Source organism: Strigops habroptila, chromosome 1, assembly GCF_004027225.2.
Source record: "Strigops habroptila isolate Jane chromosome 1, bStrHab1.2.pri, whole genome shotgun sequence".
Lineage (NCBI taxonomy): Eukaryota > Metazoa > Chordata > Aves > Psittaciformes > Psittacidae > Strigops > Strigops habroptila.
The window spans coordinates 52,774,028-52,801,803 of record NC_044277.2 but is presented as its reverse complement, the minus strand read 5'-3'; the positions used below and the strand labels follow the sequence as shown (position 1 = coordinate 52,801,803).

The 27,776-nt window shown below is 42.9% G+C and overlaps 1 protein-coding gene across 1 annotated transcript in view; it reads left to right on the top strand.

Annotated features, from left to right (window-relative positions):
• The first annotated feature begins 6,349 nt into the window (after nt 1–6,349).
• The window catches only part of APCDD1 (APC down-regulated 1), a 32,478-nt gene continuing 11,051 nt past the window's right edge, over nt 6,350–27,776 (top strand). Inside the window, exons 1-3 of the mRNA XM_030470895.1 lie at nt 6,350–6,432; nt 15,730–15,913; nt 17,351–17,882. Of these exons, the coding sequence (XP_030326755.1) occupies nt 6,375–6,432; nt 15,730–15,913; nt 17,351–17,882 (774 nt within the window). The 5' untranslated portion in view covers nt 6,350–6,374. The remainder of the gene's footprint in view (nt 6,433–15,729; nt 15,914–17,350; nt 17,883–27,776) is intronic.

Here is a 27,776-nt window from a genome sequence, read left to right as displayed (position 1 = left end):
TAAAGCCATATAAATGCTGTTCTATGTGTAGGTGAACTCCCACCCCAAGTTAAAGTTCATATTGTACATGCATTGCTTTTTGTTCACAAAGTTATCCACAGATTTGTACTTTTTCCCACTGCTGGGGAAAACGAGGCCCTGAAAAAACAAGCAACTTGCACTGGCCTTGCATATCAAGCCAGAGAAGAAGCTTTGCCCTGGCCTCTCTTCCACCCTAGCTACCAAGACTAGAAACAGTAACTCTCCAAGACTTCTTGTTGCTTATTCTCTTTCCACCTCCTTATTTTCAAACTAAGCGGGAAAAAATATGCTTCTCTGCTTCTTCGAGCCAACTGTGCCCTCAGTGGCCATGCTGATTATGTTTGAAAGCGCATAGAAGTGGTACTCTTTTGCTGAAAGATGCTGGTTAGCCCCCTTTGGGAAGGAGCTTTGGTAAAATGCACTTGTACTTGAACATACAGGCGGGTTTGAGAGCCAGGACCCTGCGACTAGAACTCAGTGAATGGTCTGAACAAGAATCAGCTTTGTAAGGAATGAAGAAAAAATGCCTGCCTGTGGGTATGTTTGAGGCATCTGCAGAACTCCAAAATTGTCACACCTGCAGTTCGAGATCAAGATTGAAAGTGGCTGCTGTAGTATCACACTGAGAAATAACCAACCATAGAATGAGAATGAGGCTGGATGCAAGCCATCCAAATAGCCACTACAAAAACCCAGGGGCACTGTGAGACATGGTCATACTTTCAACTTGTGTTTGGCCATTTGTGTATCTATCTAAGACACGTTACAAGAGACTCATCACCAAACACAAAAACTCAACAAAACCATGAAAGAAAATTTCCCACCCACTCCCTTAAGGCAACACTCAGGGTCCACTGATTCTAGCTGACCACTTGGGTCAGCTATAGGCAGAAGCAGGGCTTCTTCCTCTCCTCGCTGAGGAACGGCTCTATCTGTAACAGAGCTGTGTGGAATAGGTTGTTTCCCAACCTTTGTCCCTCCCCTGCTGCAGAAATTTGCCAAGTGGAAGGAAGACCATGGCCAGTGCTCTGTGAGGGATGAAAATCCTCTTTCCCCAAGGATGTTATTAACCTGGAGAAGCATTGGCCTCAAAAGGACTGCAAGAAGAATATAAACTAAGAAAGTAGTTCCCAGGTGCATTAGCTGCTACTTGAGACTCTTACACAAGCTTGGCAGGTCACATTAATCCATTTTTCAGTTTGGAAATGAAATCTGCTTCTTCGGATGGTTTATAAAAAAATTGCCAGAACTTCCATTTTCTCTAAGAAATTAATCAAAATCAATTTTAACTTCACTCTGAGAAAATATAAGCAGTAATGAACAACACCATATATGTATTTAAATTTTTCCAGAAGCTTTCTTTTGTCTTCAGCAGTGGAAACTGTCATTATGCCAAGCGGTTGCACAGCGCTGCAGAGCAAGAAGATACATGGAGGGCACTTTTGCCCAGACTGCAACAGATTTTCAATCTGCTGGTTTGGCCATGTGGAGTGGTTTGTTGTGTTGTTGGGGGTTTTTAAGTTACAACATCAGAAAGCCACTGTGCAAACAATAGAAGGCATAAACAACATTTATGAAGACATTTTTACCGTGCTCATTCTCATGGTATTTGAGTGCCAAGGATGAAAGAAATGAGCAGCACTGGAGAGGGTTAGGATGGCTGCTCATACATACACTGGATGAAGAAATACCTTTGGCCCCCATCCGCTGTGCTTCCAGATGAATGCCGTCAGTGTACAACAAGCACTAGCTGTTCCAGCTGGCATTTCCAACAGCGTCGTCCAGGTCCTGATCCAGCCCTTGTTATAGTCAATGGCAAGACCCCTGCCAAGCTTGCTGGGAGCTGGACCAGGCCCTAAAGCTCTGGTTGTAACAACAGCACCATGAAATTGTACGTGCTCGTAGAAAAGTAATTCTACACAGAGAAGTTCCTCTTTGGCTCTGAACAATCAAATCACAAGCACATTTTAAATGCCAGAAACAAGTGGAGAAACAAGAAGGAAAGAGCTTATTTTACGGAAAGCCGTTTGCTTTGTTTTAGTTCTTCACATCTTTCTTTGATTTTTTTGTCTGGGATGGCCCGAGCTCTGCACAGTCTACTCTTCACATTGTTTTATACCTTTATTCCCACCTACTTTTCAAACTGGTTTAGGAAAACTAAAAAAATAAATAAATGCTTCAGATAGCTACATTTTTGCGAAACCAGCAAGTCTGTTCTAGCAGATGGGCTCTGTGTGTGTGTGCATACATGTCTCCGCATGTATCTGAAAAATAGAGGGAAAAGAGCCTATCTTTGCCACAAGATCTACATTTTTACTATGTTTGGTCTATATTTTCTATGCCTGCTACCAGCCAGAAGAGCTTCAACATTGTGTCTTAAATGAATAAAATAAATTCATTTCCAAAATACACTTCTCACGCTACTTATCTACCTAAACAAGGAAAAGCAATAAAGGATAGACCTCTGTGGTAACTGATGGCATCTCAGAGTCACAGTCTGCAGGTGAGTGTTACCACAGGTACATGCTTGAGAAAACTAAACCCAGACTGAGCATTCCTTAAAATAATAATGAAATTCCGGTGGCTGCGTTGAAGATCAAATCTCTGGTAGGGGAAGGTGAAATATTCTGCGCAATTTGGGAGCTGAACACCTAGAAAATATTGTCAAAGGTTCTTTCAGTTAGTTTTTTTAACAAGGAATAAGAAAAAGATCAGAAACTTAAACAGCTTAGTCTAAAAATACAAAAATGATAGATGCAGTAACTGACAAACCCTGCTATATCCCATAAACTATAACATTTTCAATCCAAATCAAAAAGAGAAACAAACCAATTGTCATTTGTTTTACATCACAAAACAGTTTAACTTCTCCCTCAAACAGCCAAAGCCAAAATAAGAAGTCACATAGTGCATATTTCTATGTGTCGGACAGGCTCCAGGTGCATCTTGCGGATTCCAGCTCAAGCTGGACATGTAGGAAAACTTCTCTCCAAATCTTCATTAATTTTGATGAATTTGTCATGGACAATTCACAAATAGAAATCTGACAGACACTTCATTCTTTTCGAATTAGTCACCCCACTCCTTTCCAATAAATCCTTATGGCCCACTCCTTTGACTTCTTCAAGAGAACATATTATCTTTTTAAAAACATAATATAGCCATTAGCAAATCATAGTTGTGGCACTGCCAAAGAATTACTGAGTTGAAGAGTGCTGCCCCATCCCATTCTTCTCCATGAAGAATAAAGTGTCCCACATGCTCATTGCCTCTGTTCTTTCCCATCCTCTCTCTCTTTTCTTTCACCACTAGATTGGCATTGGCGGCCGGCCAACCAGCCAGCACTTTAGCTAGACAAGTGCTATGCTGATATGCCTGTATCTTTGAAGTGTCACACAACAAGTCCAACAAGTTAGTTTTCTTCCTATTTTAATACTTTTTGCAGAGGCCCCCAACCACAAACTACATCTCCCATCAGTTTTGGTGGTGTTTTGGTTTCTTTTCAACACAGCTCTTTTCTGTGCAAACTTCTGCTGATGACTTCCTGTTTGAAATGCTTTGACCCGGATGATATTTTTGAGGCTGAGAAATGCCTTTAGAAACGGTTTTACATTGTACCTACATTAGGTATATAGCCTGCCCCAGGAGCCCAAGTTCAGAAAGTCATGGTTGGATTGGCTAATACAATTTTTAATGAGCACTGATGTGACATGCTGCTTAGATCAAAGTGCAAAGAGATGTTATTTGTCACTGCTTCCCATTACAGCACATTCTGAACAGGGGGAGTGTAATGAAACAAGTAGGACTGGCTATATTAAAAAAAAAAAAAAAAAAAAGCATCAGGCTGAAAAAACCCCATATCCTTAAAATAACACAAAATTAAAAAGACAAGTAAATGACAAAGTATCGACTGTGTTGTTTTTGGCAAGTTGTCCTGTGTCTGAACCCATTGAGTATTGATTTCATTTTATTTCATTACCACGTCTGAAGCTGCACTGATAGTAAAACACAAGCAGAGCCTAATTTACCAAGATGGCCAGTGGAGCAATAAAGTCACTGCCCTTTCCTCTTGTGAAAAGCTGTTAATGATGCTGCCATGGGCACTGTCACTTCCCAGGGGAGAAACTGTGGGCTTCTGGGATAATTGATTTTGGGGATAAATTACTTTTTGCAAGCAATTCTGAGCATCATTTTTCTATGTTGCTCGATCTGGGGATGGTAAAGCAGCTTGCGCCTATGGAGAAAGCTTCTCCTTTCAGATGTTGCTGCTTTTATACAATTATACTTCAAAACTGCTAGTCCTTCATTACTGCTCATGGTGATGCTGGCCTACCTTTTACATTCACGTAAATAGCAGGTAACTTACACTGGGAGCCTCCCCATAGGCCCCATTACCTGTATGCCTGCCAAACACGAGACTCTTCAAGCTGGCTTCTTGCACCAGCCAGGACCCTTTCAGGATGATCTGGTGCACACGGCCAACACGGCAAACCCCTTTCCCACATATGCTGCCTTTCACTTCTCCTTTTATCACCCATTTGCGTGCCCAGCGTTATCTCACTGAGCACCTTGACAGGAAATTCTCTTAGGAGAGGCAACCATCACACACAGATCTGAAGTACATCACAGGTACTATAAGCATCTGAAATACAGATGGTTGTACTGTGTTTAGTCACTGTTTTCCTTGCTCACTGGATCTGTTTCACTTACTGAACCTGCGGTTGAATTAAAACTACCTGGGTGTCTCTGCTGCTGTAGGATTGTTACAAGTGGCAAAATCAGAATTTTGTCCTGGATTAGTCCTGAAAGAGGCTTTTTCCAAATGCACTGTGTCTAACAGCATGAATCACCATCCTTCACATGTATGCCTGACAAACACCTCTGTGGCAACTACAAGAATGGGTTGAAGATGAGCAACCGATGTTGGGTAAAGGTACTTCTACAGCCTTATCCAGTGTTACTTGCCCATGTTCATAGACACCTATTTCTTGAAGGATGTTGGTTTTCTCTGTGCACCTCTCGCCAGGCCAGTGAGAGGGTGTCTGACCACTACAGGCTTGTGCAGACCGCCACCAAGTGCTCTGGAAACCATCCTTTCTGGCTGGAAAAACATTTGTGTGAAGGCGCAAGCATAATCCTGAGAATCCAAGGCACTGGAGCTCTAATTCTGACTCACCACTTACTTGTTTCTGTCTCTGTTTCCTCCCTATGTGTGTGAGGAAGGTTAAATTTTTTCTTCCCTCTCAAGGGAGTTGGAAGGACTCATCGTTTGTATTTCTTTTTAACTATGCAGCATTTCAACACTTCAGCTTAGTTAATGTGTTCAAAATTCGGTTACATTGATTTTCGCAAAATTTCCTCCAATTTGTTACACATTCTTCGTCATGAGGCCTTCCAGCTGATCCCACAAGTCCAAACACACGCTAGGAAGGATGGTGTCCAGGGGACACTACAGACGAAAGCCTCGTGCTTAAACTCAGGTACGAGTCACTCACATGCACAATGTTAAGTCCATGCGTGTTTGCATGATCAGGGCCTAAGACTAGACTAAAAAGCAAAACTAACCAATACCAGACATGTGAAGAAGCATACAGGAGGGTGCAGCAGCAAAGAGGGTAACCTTGGCATTTATCTTTTAAAATGCCTGATTGAGGTGGAAGCCGTAACCAGACAGAGGTTTCTTTTCGAGGCAAGGACGCACGACAGCTTTCCTTCTCCCCAGCTCACGGGCGCAGCGGCGGGGACCTGCTTCGCGTCCGCAGGGCAGTGGGATTCGGCCACCGGCACCTCCTGCCCTGCTCGGGCGCTGTCCGCGCACCTGAGGACGGCCCCACAGCGCCGCACGCCCTCACACGCCTCCTCCAGCCCCCACGGGCACATCCTCCCCGGCGCCCCATTTCACCACCCCAGGGCTGCCCCCCACTACAGGCCCCGTGGGGTCCCCTTCCCCCGTCGTGGGAGCGGTGTCCGTCGGGGCCGCCCCCCTCCCCGCCCCGGGAGGAGTCCCCACCTCCCGACCCCTCCTCCTCCTCCTGCTGGAAGGGGAAATATGAAGCGGAGCCGCCGCTGCGCTGTGCGGAGACGGCGAGGGACGCAGCGGCGGCGGAGCGGGCACCCTCGGGCACCGAGCCGCGGCCGAGCCGGAGCGCTGCCGGGGCGGTGCGCAGGGCGGGAGCGCTGAGGAGCGGGAGCGGCGGCCCCCGGACCCGGAGGGTGCCCGGCGGCGCGGGCCCCGCCAGCCGCCTGCCCCCCAGCGCCGGGCCGTGGGCTGCCCGCGGCGGCGCTGAGGCGCGGGCGGCGCGGCGGGAGGCGGCAGCCGGGGCGAAGGAGCGGAGAAGGGGCGCGGCGCGGCGATGTCCGCCCTGTACGGCAGCCTGATGAGATACCTATTCCCAGCCCTGCTGCTGCACGGTGAGTGCGGGGCCAGAGACCGGGGACTACGCGTGGTGCGCCCGAAAAGCCGGCCGGGTTGCGGGGAGCAGAGGGTCGTGGGTGCGTGCGCTCGCCCGTCGTGGCTGCGGGCGCTGAGTCCCGGCTGCTCAGGACGAGGAAAGGTCCCTATGGATGCCGAAGCAGGCAGAGACCTTGTGCGTTCAGCCTGACCCCCTCGTTGGCGGCACCCCTTCGCACATCGCGGGGGTGCGGCGCGGAGCGACATCCAGCCGAGGTGGGGGAAATCACGCAGGAAGCGCCCCGCTCCGAAGTTTGGGTCGGCGGCGTTATGGTGCACTCTTGTAGCTGCTCGGCTGGAGCTAGTCCGGGCACCTCACACCGAGATGCTTTACTCACTTCCAGGCGAGGGGCTGGCTCCACCGAACGCCGGGGAGCTTGGGTGAGACATCCCGCGGGACCCGCATTTCATCTGCGGGAGAAAAGGGGTTTGCCATGGAGGTGATAGCTGGGAAGCCTTTGGCAGCAGGTTATGCCAGCACCAGGTCGTGTACCCAACTACAAACGTTTTGTTGAAGAGCACAAAGATTCTGGGTGTCATTATGCCCAGTCCTGCTGTGACATTCTCCCAGCTTAACCCCGGATTGGCATTTCACTGAAACTGCACAGTAGGCAAAATTTTAGTGAGAAAAGCCAGCATGTTTAAGCTTAAACTTACAAGTTCCGCTTGTAAATCCATATTTAGGCACTCTATCCAGATAACCCATCTTTCCAGAAAGCCAGTGTCCTTCAAGAACGACTTCTGAAAAGGAGGTTATTTAATGAGCTGCTTAGGTATGTCTAACATTTGGCAGCCAGATTTGAAAAATCTGGGCGCGATATTGTTCTGAAAGTGTGACTCAATCTACTCGGTTACAGCATCGTTTTGAAGAGTGTTCCTAATTCTGAAGTACTTTGTAGCATCCAGCCTTCTTCAGTTAAATTTCTTAGGACCCCAAGCTAACTCATAAAAGGAGAATTCTTTTTTAACTGTTACAATGCAAGTGACCTACATGGATTCAGTGTGAGATCTGTGAGCCGGGGTAAGGATTTCAAAGCGATTCCTGGGGTTGATTTTGCGGAGCAGGAATTGTCTCTCCCTGTGTTTGTACAAGTGCTAAGCACACAGATGGTATTTAATAAATAATAAAGAGCATGGGCTTCTGATTGTGTATTTTGTTTTGAGTAAGAAAGAGCAGGAGACCCCATTCCCCAGGAGGTGGTTTTATACCGGTCTCACAGCTCAGCCATGAAATCCGGAGAGCATAGAAACGTGTTTAGCTGAGCCAGACCTGCCAGGATGCCAGAGGTGTTCTTTAAAACTCTGTGATCTCAGATGTAAAAGTTGAAATGGGAGGTTTGAAGTTAGAGGGTAAAGAGAGGAGGTGTAATTACAGGGTTGGACTCCTCGGCTCATCTGCTTGGAATTACAGAGCAGAGCTGAACCCTGGCTGGAGCAGGAAACAAATCAGGGCCAGTGATCAGATCAAAACAGCAGCTGCCAAAAGAGGATGAAGGAGGAAAATCATCAATTTCTTCCATCTGCAGTTACGTTTCACCAAATAACATAAACCTAAGTTCATGTAGAAATAACTCAGCACCTTGTGTATAAAGACAAGCACCTTGGTAGTGCAGTTTGGATCTGAGCTTCCAGCGCTGGGAAACTACTGCCCTCTTACAAACTTGAAAATGACATCAGTAGCATATAATGCACTGAAACGTAGCCTGTCTAAATGTATTTATTTACCCCGTTAGCTTTAACTTGGCCTAGAGCTTTTCCCTTTGTACCATAGAGTCAGTAGGAACATATGTTGGTCAGCGGCTAGCCTGAATTGGTAATATGTAAGAATAAACCAGCAGTCCCAGGGGATCACAGTGTTAAGCCTCTTTACAGCACACGATGTTTTCTTTTGCATTTCTATTGCACATGGCAATTTAAGGGTTAAAAGCGAGTGAGTGTGTGTGGGTGGTTGAGGATTTTTACGGCTTAAAGCTTTATAACACAAGTTAAAATGTCCTGTAAGGCTAAAGCTTCAGCTTTCATTACATTAAGAAATGCGTACTTTAGCATCACTGAATTGAAATTTGGAAAAACTTGTCTTCATTAATCAAAATAAAACCTGTATAGTGTCAAAAAAAGAAAAAAAAGTTTGCAGCTGGAAGTTGTCCATTATCACTGTTTTCTTTGCTTAGACAAAAAGCCACAGAAGTTTCAGATGTCAAATGCTAAGATCATTCAGCTCCAGAAAAAGTGATTAATAGAGGCTACGTTCAAGTGGATTCAAAACAAATTTGGCTAATTTCTCTTGTAGATGTAATTTTTTTTTACAAATACAGATGCTCAGAAGAAACTTTAGGGTATTTCTCATTACGTTACTGTTAGAGTAATGAATTGGAAACTTTAAAACAATTTGTTGATAATGGAAATAGTACTAATAAAGACAGGACTGCTAGGCATTTCAGAGAAAAACTGTTTATGCTTTTAAAAGTTTTCTGGCGATGTTGCTTAAATTACTTACATGGAAGTGTTTTATTTCAAAACTCACTCAGGAAAATAGTAAGTAAATGTATTGGAAGATATAAATACCTGTTATCCATAAAATGGGCAAATATTCTGCTTCATGCTAGAGGCATGTGTGGTCTGTACCCTTAGTAAAATACTGCATGTGGAAATCTGGAAGACAATAAAGAGAAAAAGAGCAGAAGACACATTGCTTAGTGTAAGACTTGCAGAGTTTGCAGGGACATGGACTCAATTTTATTCACAATTTCATCAGTGTAAATTTGATTTCACTCATCTCTGTAGCTTGACTCTGGGAGAAGTGTGGTACAATGTGGGTGTCATGAACAGTAAGGGCAATTTTTGCTCTCCATAGGATGTCCGTATGAGGTAGGCTGACAGGCAATGAGGCCCAAAACTAGCCTCAACCGCGCTGAAGGCAAATACGTTCAGCTATTAAAGGCAAGGCTAGTATTTTATTACCAATGTGATGCTTTAAGCAGGGCTGATAGGGGGTAGGATTATACTCAACAAGCTTTTTTACAGTTGTCTTTATGCAGACACAAATCCCATCCATGCTGAGGGCTGTTCCACCTGAATAAATCCCAGTGCCAAGGTGTGGGTGGAGGACAGGGCAGAGGTCTGCGGGCTGTGCAGCAGATGTCTCTGACAGAGAGCAGATGTTTCCTCTAAAGCGGGCAAAACCAAACTACCACCAATATTGAACCGCGCTTACAGCCCAGTGCTGCACCCGCTCGTGCCAGTGGCAGAATTCCCAGTGCCCTGAAGGGAGTTGGGCTTTAACCCTTTGGGGTTTCATAAAGAAGCCCATGATCCAGGCAGTGGTGTTTCACCCTCCACATGTAGCAGTAGTCATCTCTGCTAAACTGAAGATTATGGCTGTGTAGCTGCTTGGTTCTTGGTCCTCTGACCTCTTCCAAGTTGGGGCACTGAGTAAGGACTGAGCTGTAGGATAACAGAGAACCTCTATTTTGGGCCTGTCAGCCTTGGAGGAGATTCTTTTTAGCTGATCCATCTAAATATACTTTAGATGTCTCTTCAGGATCTTCAACACTCTGAAACATTGGAGTCTCTTTGAAAGCTGTACCTGGAAACTCTGTATGCCCAAGAAAAGCAACAGATACACGTGAAAGGAAATCATTGTCCTATCCGCTTCCATGGCCATAAAACTTAGCTTTCCTTTCCCAACCCTTTTGTTTGCAATAGCTAATTTAGGTCCCAATCCTGTGAGAACTCTTTGAAGTTTCAAGTGCAGGGAAAACACTGGTAAACACAGACTGAGGCTTGGAAACAGGACATTATATTCTCCATGGCAATTACGTAAATTTGTGCTGTAGCTAAAAGCCTGTCACGGACATTATCTAACACCGTCCCACATCAAGACAGAGAGTAATCCAAATATCTATTTATTTAATTGTGCAGGGCAACTGCCCAGATAAGGAAAACTATAAACTTAATCCAGCCAGTTATTCATTATCTGTTGCAAGGTTTTTTAAGTTTTGAACAAGTTCTAACTTGAAAAGAGTTTGCTGCAGAAATAAAGCACGAATGTTAATATGTTTCTACTGGAGTTGAAGCCATCACATAGTTTGAACTTGTACTATCACTTGAGCTTGTTTTAATTTGTAATAAAATTGTGTGCTTCTGGATTTACATTGCCATAAGTGAAAGAAAACATGAAGTGGTTTCTGCTGAGCAATCCCAATCTAAATACAGGTTTGAAGCCTATTTTCAGGTAGCATTTATTCTCCCATTTAGCAAAAGGTGAACCTGCTGAACACCTAACAGCTTGGAGTCTGGTTTGAAGCACTACACTTGGACATGTTGAAAGCCATGGTTTACATTCTGGTAGAGGAGTCCATTAAACTGATTAAATCTAAACGGTTTAAGATTATTTGCATTATATTTTGCAATCTGGCATAAAACAGAATTTGGCCAGGAAGTTTAGGCAGGAACTATAAGAATTTGTGTTCAAGCACAACTCTACTTAGCATTATCTATGTTGCAGTTGTACATTATTTGCATACTGTTTTTCAGAAAACCAAAACATTTATTCTAGCATCTTGCAGTTTTTTGCAGAAATGTTGGCAGAGATCTTTGTTGTAGCCAGTTTTGAAACATGTTTAGGTAACGGACTGCCAACAGATTGCCCTTTCAAGATTTTTATTTCACTCCCAGCTATGTGCAGAAATCTTTGAAGAACTTGAAAGTAACCTATCTTCCCTTAACAATTATTTTTATCTTGAATGGTTGTTCCCACATCAGATACAGGTTTATAGGTGAATTCCCACATCAGATACAGGTTTATAGGTGAACCTGAGAGCCTGAAGTCCTCTTGTCTGGTGTAGTGTGTGCTCCTATCCACGTCTTACTGGAGTGGCAGCTGTGCAGATCTCCACTTTCCCACTCAGATGAATGTTGCATTTGCCCCAGTAAAGTGTGATCTGTGAGGTCCTGGGCAGGGATCCCCAGCTAGCTGTAGCACCTCTTACACTATTTTCAATTAGTTTGATGCTAAAGCTGTGATCTATGCTGCCAGAGCTCGATTATGAAAGAGAAGCTGGATATCAACTCATCAGAAAATGCATTTCTTTTGCTTTGTTTTTCTAGCTGGCATTTCTGATGTATTCTGGAGTTTTCCTTTGGGGCTTGCTTCTTTACGTTAACAGCCAACATGGGGTGGGTGATAGAATCTTATGACCTCCGGTTGTGGTGTAGCTAAAGTAAAGGCCAGCCAGTGGCTTCACAGAGTTATTACTATTAGTCTTGTGCAGAGATTGGTTTTCATTTAAAGTCTGCCACACTTTTTAGTAATAACATGGTGGATTTTTTTTAATTTTTTTTTTTTTTCTTAACAAGTGGGTAAGGTTCCTTCATAACACACGAAAATTTGAAAGTCAGTCAGTCAGAGAGAGCCTGAGATACTCAGTTGAGCCTGAGATGCTTACATGGCATGTTATGGAGGTCCTGAAACCTACCATCTGTCTGTGCTGTAGAGAATAGAAGACTTGGATCTCTTTGAATGAAAGTAATGGCTCCAACTATGTTGCAACTGCATCTAGGCTCCAAAGTGGGCTTTAAAAGAGCCATGAAATTCTTTTCCCAGTTTCGTGAAAGCACATTTTAACCTTGAGCCTTCCAGCAATGTCCCATTTAACATGGCCACATGGATCTTTCAAAAGTAAAATTAGTGACATCATCCCTGCAAGACCTCAGCTTTGCAGAACACCTCATAGTGTACTGCCAAGGATGGAGCAGGGGGACACTGCACTGTCCTTGAGCACCTGCTGCTAGGAAAAGCACAGGAAGACAGTGTTCAGTTTACTGCCCTGTGTGGGAAGCGTATTACTAGTCTTGCTGTTTGATCTTCAGATGGTACAAGGGGAAGTTATGGCTCCTTTGTATGGCAGTCATACGTACAGACATGTCAGTAAATTCAAAAGCGTGGAAATGATTACTTGGTAAGGAAGAAATCCAAGCTGAATTATTTCTTTGCCCCAGCAACATAAACATAGGTAAAGGTCCCATTGCTGTCTTTTAATTTTATACCGTAATTCATATTCTGATATTCACATCCTATTTATGTCATGTTGCCTAGTATGTGTGTGTTTTCTACATCCCTTCCTCTGTCTCTGCAGCCTTCATTATGTTCTCATGCCTGTCTTGATTACTTAAAGTTGTTCTTGTCCTCATTTGTCTCAGTTGGATGGATAGAGTCCCAAACAAATACCGTCTTCACAGGTACTGATCTCTGGGGCTGTCAAGGCAAATCTCCCTTCTGCCCACTGGTTACATTTATCATTTGCAAGTTGCAGACAGACTTACATACATGTGACACGGAGAGCTGAGACCCAGTTGCTTTAGAGCTATATCAAAGACAAGACACTGTATAATACCACATAAAGTTTGACTCCTTTTCGAAAAATCTTTCTTTTCATTACTTCCCCCAGGGAATAATTGGGAATGTATAATGTGGTTACTGCATTTTCTCCTTTGATATGTGCACATCCAAGATGGTATCCTCCCACAGAAGGATTTTTGCTTGGAGAAATGAAATGCCCAAGTATGTTTAAATTAATAAATCATGCATTTTTAAGTGTGTCTGCATTCATGAATCATATGACATGAGCTAGGCAAAATACAACTGCTTAAAAGCAAGTGGTATAATAAATATGCCTTGGAAATAGCCACTTGAACCATTTCAAAGCCTCTTCTTAATGGCAGATTTCAAATGCTTAACAACTTCAAGTGGAAATGTAAATTTTCAAAGATTTTTTCATTGTGAGATAATTTGTCTGCAGGAGACATCCTGACAGCTATGTTTAAAGTTAGTAGCCCTGGGGAGTAGTGGAGTCACCATCCCTGGAAGTTATTAAAAGATATGTAGACGTGGCACTTAGGGACATCATTTAGTGGTTGGAGTCAATGATCTTAAAGGTCTTTTCCAACCTAACCCATTCTATTAATGGCTACAGCCTCTACCAGGTACCTTGCAGGAGGTGTCTCTTCTGACCTAAAAGATGCTCTGCCCCATGGACAGGAGTGCTCACTCCATTTCATAATGAGGTGCTGAAAGAATGTAGGCTTTTTGAGTGTGTGACGGCAAGCTCTCAGTCACTAGCTGTGATTCATAACTACAAAAATAAATACACTGGTAAACTCACCAGTACCTGGCTGAGGTGGTTCTCCTGGTGGTGTGAAGACTTGTGATATCCACTCCATACCCACAAGGCTTCAGATAAACCAAATAAGCCCAGATTTTTGAGAGTGTCAAGTGCTCCAGGTCAGGCACAGCACAGCGCTGCTGTGCAGAGATGCTGGCTTCAGCCCAGGAGGTTGCACCTCTGGGTACATGAAGCACTGACCCAATCTAGTAAATCCTGCCTCTCCAAAGATGTAGTCAGTGCAATCTGAGAAATGGTATGGCCACAACAGCTTCACCCTGCCATGGCCATACCATTTCTCAAGCAGTAATGTTTCTGGCTGTAGAATGGAACTTGTTTGGCACTAACATGAATGACTCTGCTCAGCAATGTAGAAATGCCTGAGAAGCCTTGACTTCCAGAAATGGAGAAATATTGACCCCCTGAAAATCAGACTCCTTTAACGCCAACTCAGATGGCATGCTCAAATATCAAAGCATCTCTAGTATTTATTACACTTTAGAAAGTAAAGCTGTAAATTCCCATTCACATGGAATAATTGTATGTACCCTGCAACAAAGCTACCAGATTTTCCAGTAAAGACTTTGTGAGGTTGTATTCACTGATCTCATTAAATCTTGAGATCACTCAGTACTAAGCACTGCTTACATTCAGGTATTTATTGTATTCTTTCTGATCATTCTTTATATCCTGCTAAACAGATAAGTCCTTGACTTTGTTTAGCTTAGGAATTGATATTTTTAAATGGTTGACATGTATTTATATTTTTAGCAATGCCATTTTCCCAGGTGTTACCCAAGTTTCTTCCGGAAGATCTAGCCAACATAATGAATCACCGACACCGTTCTCTTTTTTGCAATAGGAAATGGCAAATGTTTGAAACAGTGTTTAATCGAAATAAATAATACTGATTTTCTTGTAATTTCTGTAGCAATGCTGTGTGCTGCCCAAGCATGTGCCAAAGTGTTAGATGAGGCCTGGGGAATAAAGCATAGGATGCTGTGATAGGCAGCTCAGCACGGTGCAGGGTTGCACCATGCACTGGTTATTCCCAACAGCCCAGTTCCTGAGCTGCTTCAGCCGAGAGGGAACCAGAAAAGACAGGGGTGAATCCCAGACCCTGCCCCTGGGAGCATGTGTTAGAAAGACATCCCTCTCCCAGGACGGCTGCCCTGACTTCCCCGGCACACAACCAGCCCCCTACTTCACCCCATATTGATTTTCTAGCCTGCTGGTTCTTAAATTCCTTCTGGCAATGAAATGCAGTTTTCAACCCATTATGTAAGGTTCATGTTTGTCACCTCTTAACCTCTGGATATGTGTTTTTCTTTTGATCTGTGTTTCCAACATATCTAAGAGGAGGCTGTGCCTAAAAGAGTAAAGACTCATTCCTTCTGAGGCTGCATATTCATTTTGTTCAATTAATATTGTGGAGAGAGAGTGCTGGTGGGTTTTGTATGTATGCATTACTAGAAACCAAAATGACTGTGTGCTGGAGATAAAATTAGCTTTTGAAATTCCTTTTCGCCTTTAAAACAAAAATAGCAGGATCTGCCTTTAATTGACCACCTCAGTCATCACAGAGGCTTCCTGCGTGCAGAGGCTTTGCTTTTAGTATCTGTTTCGCCTTGGCTTTAAAGAGTAGTCCTTATTTGCAAGTTTATTATAGAAGCATTCAAATTAGAGGTGGGCTAAAACCGCAAAGTGTATGTCTGGATCTGGATGCAACTTTCTAAAAGTTTCAAGGTCCAGGTTTTTGATTGGCCTGACCAGAGATTACAGAGGTGTCTGTACAATTCAGGTTCAAAGCCACGTCTCCTGGGTGTGGAAATGCAACACTTCTGTTAAAACTCTTTTCCTCAGTGTATATCTTAAAGCAAATTTCTTCAGTGTATTTTTAGTTGGCTGACAGAGAGGGAGAGCTTCCCATATATTTACATTTTTTTTTAAGATGAGAAAAGAAATGCAAACATTACTTTCCAAGACACATAATGCAAACAAGCGTCATTGAACACAAGACGTTCACAACCTACTTTATCATATTGAAGGCCTTCTCAGCAGTGTCTCATGATAATTTACACTTTTCTATCACAGGGCTGGGAGAAGGTTCTGCTCTTCTTCACCCGGACGGCAGGTCCCACCCTCGGTCCTTGGAGAAGAGTGCATGGAGGGCTTTCAAGGAGTCACAGTGTCATCATATGCTGAAACACCTTCACAATGGAGCCCGGATCACTGTGCAGATGCCTCCCAATATTGAGGGGCACTGGGTCTCTACTGGGTAAGGAAAGCTAAAACAAGACACTTGATTGATATATGTGGAAGAGAAGAGGGGAAGGAAGCAGAGAAGGAAGGATGAATATTCCTGCTTTAAGCATCAGAGGAAGTATTTTCTTTAATATGGTGATGCTCTGAATTCCAGATGCTTTCTATATGTTTATGCATAAAAGAAGGAGTGCGTTATGTACACTAGAATAGGATGCTATAAAGCTGTCTTGATGAACCAATTTATAGTCTGGAATTTGAAGAGCATGCTGTGAAATATCTTTAAATCTCTCCTTGAATAGGAAGGAGCCCAACAAGTTGCCAAAATGAATGCTTATTCAAACATAACGTTGTGCTATCTTCGACTACATGCATTAGATCCATTGAATGCGTCCTTGGTTTCAGAGCATGTGTCTAGCACAGGTTTTATTCGCAAAAGAAAATAAGAAGGTGTATTTCACCACTTCTATTACCCTCTATACATGGTGACTTGTAATTCAGAGAGCTGTTTTGCTTCCTGTATCTCAGCAGGCAATATTCACATGCTTACTTGAAGTGACTTGTAATTCAGAGAGCTGTTTTGCTTCCTGTATCTCAGCAGGCAATATTCACATGCTTACTTGAAGTGACTTGTAGTAGGAAAGACTGGGGCTTTTAACAGAAAACAGTGTATTTATAGTAACCTGTGTGGATGTGAAAACGGGGACAAGTTTGAAAGCACAGAAGGACTTTCTACAGCAAGTAGAATTTAACTGCCATTTACAGCTTCAGGGAAAAAAAGGGGAGGGGGGGGAGAAACAACCCACCACAAAACCTGAATAATGCATGGTCCAATTCAAGCCAAATAGAAGTTTTGCATTAACAGTCAGAAGACTGTATTAGCTGCCACTCCTGTTGAAAGTTCGAGTGGAAAAGCTGAGGACGCGATTCTGCGTGTCCTGTGCAGACCAGAGCTGGAGGAACTTCACTGGTGGAGCTTCTACAGCAGCATAAAAGCCAGTTCTTTGTACTTCTTCTGTGGATGTTTGGCATTTCACTTTCTGATGTTATCAGTCCTTTTGCTCAATCTACCACGTAAAAGAGAAGAATAGATGTTTAATAAGCTGCTACTTTTTTTCAGAGAAGAATTGAGTCACATGGTGGTCCCAGACAAAAATAAAAGTGAAACATGACCCAAGGTGTTTAAACATACAAAGATAAAACCCCTAGCTATGATCACCATAAAGCAGGATATTAATAAGTGTTACAGCAGAGGAAATCATTGGTTAGTTGGCAGCCCACAGATGCCCAGTTCCTATTTAATCCCATTCATTTAATCCCAATCCCAAGAGGGACTTCAGTCCCAAGTGTCTCTATGGACCCAATGTGGGTTTGCTCAGTCTTGTTACCTGTAGTGCACATGATGTGCCACCTTGCTAAAATGTTGCTTCCATCGCTTTCTGTCTTCCCACAGCTGCGAAGTTAGAGCAGGTCCAGAGTTCATCACAAGATCTTACAGATTCTACCACAATAATACATTTAAGGCCTACCAGTTTTATTACGGTGGCAATCGCTGCACAAACCCTATCTACACATTAGTTATACGTGGCAAAATACGTCTCCGCCAAGCATCCTGGATCATCCGAGGGGGTACAGAAGCTGATTATCAGCTACGCAACATACAGATCATATGCCACAATGAAGCAGTAGCCAAAAAATTAAGTGAGTTGGTGAACCATACGTGTCCTGGATTTATACCAGAAGATAGTCCCTGGGAGCAGGATGTGAGCTATGATTTACTGAGAGAAGAGAATGGCTGTGAATGCACCAAAGCTCTGAATTTTGCCATGCATGAACTCCAGCTGATCCGCGTGGAGAAGCAGTACCTGCACCACAATTTAGACCACCTTGTGGAGGAGCTATTTCTCGGAGACGTTCATACTGATGCTACTCAGAGGAGGTACTATCGGCCCTCTAGTTACCAACCTCCTCTTCAAAATGCCAAGGTACGTGTGTGTATATACGCCCTCTTTTTAAGATCCTAGTGACAAAGCCCATGTTATTCAGCTCTTCTGAGTCAGCGCACTAGCGTAACCTAAAATGTAGATGTGCTTCTAATACAAGAAGTCAACAGCAGCCTTACAGATGATGCAGCCAATTAACAAAAGATCACAGAATGTATTTTGTGGGTGACCACTTTGCTGTGGTTTATGTGACTGCATCAGATATGCAAAAAAAGTAGTCTGATGAACTAAGGTCAGTACAGGCCACTCTGAAGATGGAATCAAAGACTCATATGCAGAGGTAGGAGTGGTTGGCTGGAACCACGGCTGTAGGCTAGCAACTGAGAAGAAAGCTTCATACAGGACTTGAGAACGGAGAAGAGAAACAAGCATCAGTGGATGCTTGTATAGCTGTGGGAGTGCCAGGAAGCAAGGAAATCAAATTTTATCAGCATATGGAAGTTGTGTGATCCATAACCTGAAGAGAAAAAGAGGAAATTAGAGGGTGGACACATGAAAGGAGCAGCATGAAGGAAAAAAAACTGATGGGCTGTACAGGTCATGTATCCAGATGCAGGCACACACATTAATAAAATGAAAAACAGGTGAATTTCAAATGGGGCTCTAATTCCATTTGATAATTCAGTTGTTAAAGGGGCCTCAAAGTGCCCTCAGCTTCATTGGGAACTGATCAACTCATAGTAAGCTAAATAAAAATCAAACAGGAAGAGTAGACACTGTTGGCCTCTAGCAGGAGGGCTGTCTATAGATCTTTCCTGGTGACATTTCAAAGGCAGACGGCGATTAGAACCACATTGCCGGGTGCCACTGCCATTGGTGTGCTCCAGCTGGGCGCTGCCACAGCATCGCTTCCAGCTAATGGGTTATCACGATTTTTAATCATCTCATCACAAACGATTCAAAAATCAGCTACAGCTTATCAACAATAGCAGGAAACACAACAGGGGAGGGGTGAGTTTTGATGAGAAAGCCTTGGCTTTCCCTTCCATTCAAAACCGTCTGCCTGGGGTTGTGTCTGCCTCCTTTGAACATCAGATTTCAATAGTTCTGGACCTTCCGTGATCTGCTTTTAATCATTTTAATAGCCTCGCCTAGGGATAATTTTAATCCATGGTCACCTCTGTTTCTGTATGAAAGCTGCTGTCATTTCTGTCATTCTTATGCTCTCTTCAAGTGACCAAGGACAAATTTGCATTTTCATTTTAAACATATTTCCCAAAATGGAGAGTTTCAGCAGCAGCAGATGAACCACAGCATGTTCATCATCAAAATTTTGCTTTTCTTCAATTAATTCAAGCAAGCACATTGACAACATCTTTGCTTATTTGGGAGTGAGAGTTCCTTCCTAAATCTCTTCCTTGCAGGTATCTGTAGGTACAAACTACCTGGCACTAGCTATATGTTGTAGCTGTAGAAAATATTGTATATCTTTTTCTGACCACATGAAACAGAGAAAAAATCTTGATTTAATTCACCCTAGCTAATTATTTTTTCTGGTCAAATCTAATTGTCTTATGAAGTTGTCTTATTATGAACTGATAGATAACATCAGAAATGCTTACACTTCCACTTTGTGGTAATTTCATTACAGTCAGAATGATCAGGGGTACTATCAAGCAGCTTTTTAAAAGTAAGAGTTTTGTCCAGGTCTGCTGTAATTTTAGGACACATTGATAACAGTTTTCCTGCCTGTTCTCTTCTGCTATTGTAGCATCAGTATTTCTGTTTAAAATATAATCCCTCTAAAATATAATGCTCAAATTTAAGGGATTGAGTCTTTCAAAAGAGGTCTGTTTCTTGAGCCAGGTTAGCTAAATAAACTGTAGAGCACTGAACCTCTCATTTATGTTCACAAAGCTCATTATTTCAGGCATGAGCGGATCCATTCTGACCTGAGTGGGTGATTTCTCTTTCTGGAAGATAAGAGCAGCCTCAGCCTGCCTGCCTGAGTCACTCTGCACACCATTATCCCTCAGTCCCACGTGTCCAGACTGGCAGTTCCTGCCCCAGGGGTACTCATGTGCTCCAATCACAAAAAGCCTGCTGTGTGGACCCCAGGGGAATCTTCCCCATCATATATTTAGAAGAACTGCGGGAGAACAAGCCAACTAGTTATCCATTGGTATTCATGAATACCAGATGAATACCAAAGAATACCAAATACAATTTTTGGTAGCCAGGTCTTGTCAAAGGCTGAATCTTGAGGCTGAATTTATGACTCTGGAAGCCCATTCATATTAATACTATTGCCTACAGAAAATCCTGTTAGTATAGAAAGCAAAGGCTAACTTTGGGTACACCAAAATATGTATAGATTCCAGCACTCTGTGATGAAACTCCTGCAGTTTAATAAATGGGGGCTCCAGGTCCTGACTTGCAGGCCACTGCTTAACTCTCAGTTTGGCCAGTTATGACTTCTTGGCAAGTTACATTACCTCTGTTCTTCCTCCAGCCATTGCCTGCATGATCTGCTTGGCTCCCACAATGTATATATACAGCATCTGGGTTTCTGGGACACCAGTCTCAGTTAGAGCCTTTCAACAGGAAAAGACGCATAGGTTTAACACAAGTTTTAAGTGTGCAACACTTAAAATAAGCGCCGCTTCTTTTTGTGGTTTTTGGTAGGTTCTTCTTGCTCAGATTTGATGTGAGATTTCTTTTTTATCAAGAGAAGGTAGTCCTGACGATACTAGGCTTTCAGCACAATATAAAGAAACATACCCCTAAAAAATGAACCTTTGCCTCAGGGGCCATGAAAGATTCCTGGGTGTTGGTTTGTATCTGACCATGAAGTGATCTACACCAACAGGTTCTCAACCCGGCTGTCTGACCTCGTGTTTGCCAAATGTAGGAAGAATAGTAACAGAGATGGGGTTTTTTTTAAAGGTCCAGGCAAACATACCGTTGAAAGGTTATAACCCTTCTTCTTTGAACTCTTTTCCTTTTCTAATTGTTGCTCCACTGGGACCCAGCTGAAAATGAGTTTAAATGCTAAACTGAGTTTAAAACTACAAGTCACAGACTCCTCTGGAAACTGGACACCATGAATAAATAGAAACGTTAAATCAACTTGTTTTTTTAAGGTTTCTACAGTCATACCAAAAGGTTAGGGAGGCCAGGAAATTGCTTCTGAAGTGAATCAGGTGTATTGTGTGGAATCTTTCATTTAAGGCTTTTTTCATTTCCTTTTTATTTATTTTTATTTTAAACTTATAAAGGCCTGCCTAAAATAAGTTAAGAGGATTCACATTTTGAGTTAAATTTATGGTTAAGCCTCTATATAGAAGAAAGTTCCACCCAGCTCAAGAGTTTACACAACCTGTAAGTTGGATGTGGTAGCCACATTCATTACTTATGTGGTTGAAATGAATGGTAATTAAAAGCAAATGATTGCTGGATACGTTAGTAATGCCAAAGCCACATGATCAGGACTTTAAACAAATAGAATTGGATCTTCTCCAAATTCCTGCAGTGATTTCACCACAGGATGGTAAATCAAAAGGGCTGTCCAAAAACCAGACAGCTTTATGCTGAGCTACAAATCTGCATAAATTCACAGATTACCGTATCTCAAGGGTTCATATAATATCAGGGAGCTTTTCAAAATATATAATATGTCATCTCTTAAGACTTTACAAATACCCTTAGATAAGAGCATACCTTAAACAAATTCCTCCTGTAAAATACATGGAAGTTCCTAACTGCAGCTGAATAGGCCAATGTATAGATTTATCTTAACAGTCCTCTAGCCTGGCTCAAGATACCAGTTAGGACTTCCTGATGAACAGGGCTGAACATTTTGATGTCTCTTGACCTTGAGAGTTTATCAAGGGATTCAAGCTATTGCCCATGCAGCTTTTTCAGCCAGCATAACAGACCACATGGGTAAAAAGGGCAGGATGGGGAACTGCTTGGCCATCATCACACATATTATACAAAATATTCCCAATTAGGACAACACCAAGGAGTCTGGCTGATGGGTTGTAAAATCACATCTTATTTACGCATACATCCTTGGACTTGTAGCACGAAAGAAGGCTCGAATGCAGTATTCATCTGATATGCAGAAGGACAGAAGATGTTTTCAGAGATAACTGCTCTAAAACTACAGGAAATGTGTGCAACAGCAATACTGGAACACTTACTCCACATGTAATTGCCTCAGCAATAGTGCTTTGAAAACAAAGAACTCCTTATGCTATTTTATCATCTGACAGAGTAACGGGAAAGATCAGAGCAGAGCTGTGATGACCGGTCATTCTAGTTGGATCATTATTTACAAAAAAGTTGGAATGGTCTGGAACATCACAAGCAACCGAGGATAACCTTCCTTCTGCCTTTGCCACGCTCGAGCATTTGCTGGCCATGCACTTTCAGTAGGACATTTTCCCTTGAAAATACAATTCCAATGGATTGATTCTCTATTACAAGTTTATTTGCCACTGGGAGCTGACTTCCAGCAGCATCTCGCATTTGCAGCTAATGCAGATTCAACATATGAAGGCTGGTGTTTGGGCTTTTCTCTATCAGGCAGTGAAAGAACAAAGTGCTTAACGTTTTTTGTGCTTTTCAAAATTTGAGTCTTCATCTCTTTGAAACTCAGTGACTTCATCTATAGGGGAATGCTATGTCCTTGAGGAGCTCCCAGGGAAATGTGAGCATAAATCAATAAATGGATGTTAAACGTGAAGTGTCTCAGAGAAATGTGCAAAACATTATCTCAAACAAAAAGCGTAATCTTGGAGGACAAAACTCCTTTGTTTGTCAGAGTAGTGTAACTAGACTTCTAGATTAACCAACACTTGAAGGGATTCTTTTGTTCATTATTACTTGCAAAAGGCTCTTGGTTAGGGCAAGCAAAGAAAGAATATTCGAAAGAATGCTCAAATAGGTTAATTCCAGGTTTATGAGCAATAACAGCACGTGTGATGCCCTCCAGAGATGAGAGAAGCAAACAACTTCTAGTTGAGGCTGGTCCTTGTGGGACTCGGCAGCGCTGTTGGCTGTGGCCTTACAGAAGAGTGCTCCTCTGAAGGTGCCACCCTGCATCTACCGCCTACTCCAGCATCAGTGCTAGGCGAGGGCTAGAGCAAAAGGTTGCTTCTCTGTGTGAACCTTTGAAAGCTGTGTTGCTTTTAAAACCCTATTCGCCTTTGTTGATTTAACTACCACTGCAACTGCAGTGAAAGCCTGCCCCAACACAAATACAGTACCAGGGATCGAAATTAACTCTTTAGCATAGCAAAAGAAAACACGGGCCTTCAGATCAACTCAACATATGTATTTAGCCTACTAACACCTTCCTTATTGCTGGCATCTAACCACAATTGCTTCATCCTTTGTAAGAGCGGAGGGAGGACTCGCTGGTAACATTGCTACATGGTTCAGAGGTTGATTTTGAAGACATAATGAACACATAAGGCAGCGTTAGTTTGGAATACTCTGTTCCTGAAAATGGACATTCAAACTGTCCCTTCGGGTTTTCCACGATTTTTTCTTGTTTGATCCTTCCCGAAATATTCATGTCATCATCAATTACTATCAGTTTAGTGGGAAAGATGACATGCAAGCACATTCATCTGAGAAAAAGGCCATTTTTCTCTTTGTTCTTGCCTTTTGCCGAGGCTAAAGTAGTTTATATCAGAAAAGAACAAACAAAAGACTTTGGTGTTTCATGTTGGTTGTGATTATTTCTGTTTTATGCAGGCTTGTGCAACAGAATTGTTGTCTAATGGTAGTGCCTTCAGATTCCTTCACTATCTTCCCCTTCATGAGAGCGGTTAATAAAAACCATTCCTCGATATCTTAAAATATATGGTACGCACTTGCAGATAAATCTGAGCATATCTCCACCCTCCTTCTTGCTTGCAGCACCTCTGTTCCCCACCAAAAGAAATCCCAAACTGACAGCCCTGCAAAGGAGTTACAGCTCTCTCCAGCAGTTCACTTGCTTCAAGATTTTTAATTAAAGTTTTAAATCTTTGTTAGTCTTCATTCCATTTGGCAGGCTGAATTATAACTGTGTCAAGCCGTGCTCGTCAACTCCCCAGAGCCAGCCTAATGCACATTAGCCAGCTCAGCTTTATATGAGGTCATGGAAAGCCTGCAAATTATCACTTTTGTGGTGGAGAGAGATTGTAGCCATTTGTTAAACTGTTGTCTTGGTCTGCAGTTATCTAGAGCAGTGGAGGAGCGGAGCTTGATACTGAGTGATAAAAGTGTCCTTTCTGTGGACTCGGCTCCTTGGCACTGTGAGGCAAAGCTATCTAACTTGTTTTGATGAGTTGGAAGCATTTCCGTGATTTGAATTGGTTCTCCCGAGGGTTTCCATCTGTACTCATCCTGGGAGCACTCAATTTCTAGCGCTAAAGCCTGGCACCTGTTTTTCTTGGGTGGTGAGGTTTAAAGCATCCTGACCAGGCATGCCTTGTTCCAGTCGCATCTAGCCCTGCCCGTGACACATGATATTCAGGTGGGTGTGAGAGAGCATTACTAAGCGTGGCTTTTTTTTCCCCTCCTCTTCAGTCCTTTCCCTCATGGTAATCCATACATTCACACAGCAGGGGTTTCCTACCCCAGCTTTTGTGACTGTTAGACCCTGCAAGATCCCAGACCACCAGTTAGGTCTACACTGCACACACAGTTCAGTCCTGAGCACATGCTTGAGGAAAATCCATGCCTGGTCCCTCACCACACATCTTCCTGCAAAAAGGATATACTGGGTGCAACATACCAGACCCAGTCAGTGCTACATGGCCCATTTGGTAACATTGCATAGTCAATGTCAGATAAGCTGGCCACAGGATCCACCCTAAAAGGAAAGCCCCCAATGCAAGAACAACCCGAACTTGTGAACAACTAAAGCCTAGGCTGCCTTGCGTGGGCTCCGCAGCCTGGTCAGGAGCCTCTTCCCCAGTGATGGGAGGGTGCAGAAGGGCATTGGGGTGTGCTGGGGCTTTTGCTAGCCCTTGCTTCTCATGATACCATATAGATGCAACCTGTCCTCTTTTTCCAACCATGAATGAGACCTGCTTCTTGCCATGCACTGGCAATCAGTGCAAATCAGGGCTGGCCAAATGTGAGAACCTGGATATTTCCATCAAGCTTCCCATGCTACAGCCACCAGCACAGACATGGGGGCTCAGACAGCACAAGTAGTGTTGTAGAAATATTATTAATGTCAATACATGACTTGACAAAGGCAGGATATTGCTACAGAAATTTGAAGTAAGTGACTTCAGTATGGTCTTACCGTAAGTGAGCGGGGGGGGGGGTGGCAGCAGCCCTTCAGGAGAGACCAGGGAGGGAAGGGTGTATTTAGAATAGCCACGTTGAATATCTTGGTTTGAGTAAAAGGTGAAAGTTGAAAGGCCTGAGCCCCAGGGGAGGTATTACAGAAAGAAGCCACTGCTCTGCCCAGGGTTTCAGGTTGGGTTTGACACTGGCATTGCTGCGAGGGAAGAGGAGAACAAGGAGAAGTCCAAAGGCAGCCCAGCTGATTGTGAAGAGTATGTGCTTTTCCATCGTACTGAGGCAGACCTGTTACCTGAATCTTTTAACCAGGTTATGGTATGGGAAGGATATGTCCACCATGCAGTGGCTCCAGGTAAAAAGAGAAGGAGAGACGATTTCCCAAATTGATTCAGGAAACTCCTGTGTAATTCCATGCAAATTTAAAGACCTTGCGGGTGTAAAGCAAACTGCTACTGAGAAAGCTAATTGGGTTCACTGCTTCTCAGAATTGTCCGCTGCTTCTCCTTAGCCTGGGTCAGCTCTGAACAGCAGCAGTCCCACATCTGCCCCAACACCAGGCTTCCTATAACAGCAGTTGCCCTATCTTTGGATGGTTTAGGACCTTACTGCACATCTCTACCTTCTATGCTTTTGTCTTAATGTGTCTGGTCTGGTAAAATACCAACTGTTTGCAACTATAAAAGATGACAGAGGGAGCCTGTCAGAAAATGGTCAAAATTCTCCATTAAAATGTCCTTTTTAAAAGAAGAATCTAATGAAGACTATCGCATTAATTTTTCACTTTGTTCTGCTAAGAACACACTGCATCTCTCATAAGTAGTCTGAGCAATGAATCTTCCATTAAAAAACAGTAATTTCTAGTTGAGATTATGTTAATTTTCCATTAAGTATCCAAATATCAGAATAGTCATCTGTTGTAATTCTACAGGAGAAAGGTTGAGTTACAATTTGAGCTGTTTCAGACAAATAGTGCTTTAAGTTTTCAGATTGAAATACAGACACATTTTCAAGATATAAAGAATAAATAGATTGATAAAGAAATATGTTTTGAACAAAGTGTTCAGTTGGAAAATAACTGTATTACTCCTTACTATTAGTGCTTGTTTGTTTTGTCCCTAAATACAGCTTACAGTACATCCTGCAGGTCTTTTCTTCAATACTAAGCATTTATTTCAGCTTCTGCTTGAACCACAAGGAAAAGGTAGATTTTCTGTACATTTTGAAAAGGGTTTGGTCCGTTGATGTCTTATTCTTATATAGGTACATACACAGATGTCAACGGCATTGAAATGTAAAGGTGTTCAAAGAAAACTAGAACACCTTCCAAAAAGATCTTTCTAGCTGTTACTCAAAGCTTATTTCACCATTGCTCAGAGAGCAATTGTGTGATAGTTTCTTTGGCCTGGGCCATAAAAAAACCACTATGAAATGATTAGAAGCAAATTAGCCCTAGGCAGCCAACGAACCCCGTGGAATTTAAGAGAAAATTAAATGATGCTGAGAGGGTTTATGTTTCTGACTATCCACAACAATTGGGAAAAAGATCAAGGAACCTCATCCTTGTTTGCCTTTTTTTATTAGAAACCTCCCTGCTTGGCTTCCAGAGCTCTCTGGCCTTGTTACCACTTCAGCTGAGACAGCAGGAGGGAGGGATAAGGAAAAATGTTTTTGTGGAAATTCTCAGATCACAAACTGGTTTCTCCCCAATACAAGAACTGTGTTTCCAGCCAAAGATTCAAGCTTGTTTCAGGCCACATGGCCTCATGGATTAATTGATAATTTGCTTTAAAGAAACACCTGGGAGAGTGAGGAGTTGGGGCACCATGGGTTTGGCACTGCAGAGCTGCAGGGAGGCATCCTGTATGGGAAGGGATCTTCCAGTTATTAGGCAGCAACCATTTCAGGGACTGGTCCTTCTAGTCAGGCCCCACGATTAAAAGTATTGCATTGTACACCTAAGATAATCAGAACATAAAACAGATGTTCATCCTGTCCACTGCTCATTTTATTGCTTTTTAGTTTATGTCATGCCCAAATGAGCTTTTTATTAGAGAGTACTTAATCGTGTTTGGACACGAATGTCCTCTGCCTGTGTTCCCTATTTTCTTTGAACTCTGTTTTTAGAAAATAATCTTTCCGTGAGACACATGGAAAGGGAGTGATTTGCAAAGCCTCAGCTAGTGTAATTAAGAGCCAAGAGCAGCTGACCTGAAAAAGCAACAGTGAAAAATACACTCAATTGTTAAACGTAAATTACTCCATAATTAAGTCAAATTGCCTCATAACAAAGCTAGATCTTTCCATCATCCATTACTTGGACAGAATTGTACTGAGGGAGTTCACACGTGGCATATTCTTCCACTAAGAAGTTCATAACTCTGTGAAAGATAGTATCACAGGAAAAAACCCCAAACATTTATGTGGGCTTAGATACAAGCGCTTGTCTCAGGGAGCGATGCGTTGAGGCTGTATGAGGTGCCTGAGCCTGCCTCATGTCTCACTGTTGTGAAAGGGATACTTCTGCTCCCATCCTCACCACACCAACCTCTCCCTGTCCCACTCCCTTTTCATTGCAAAATGTGCCCATTCACCTCAGTCCCTCCATCCAGGCACAACGTCAGT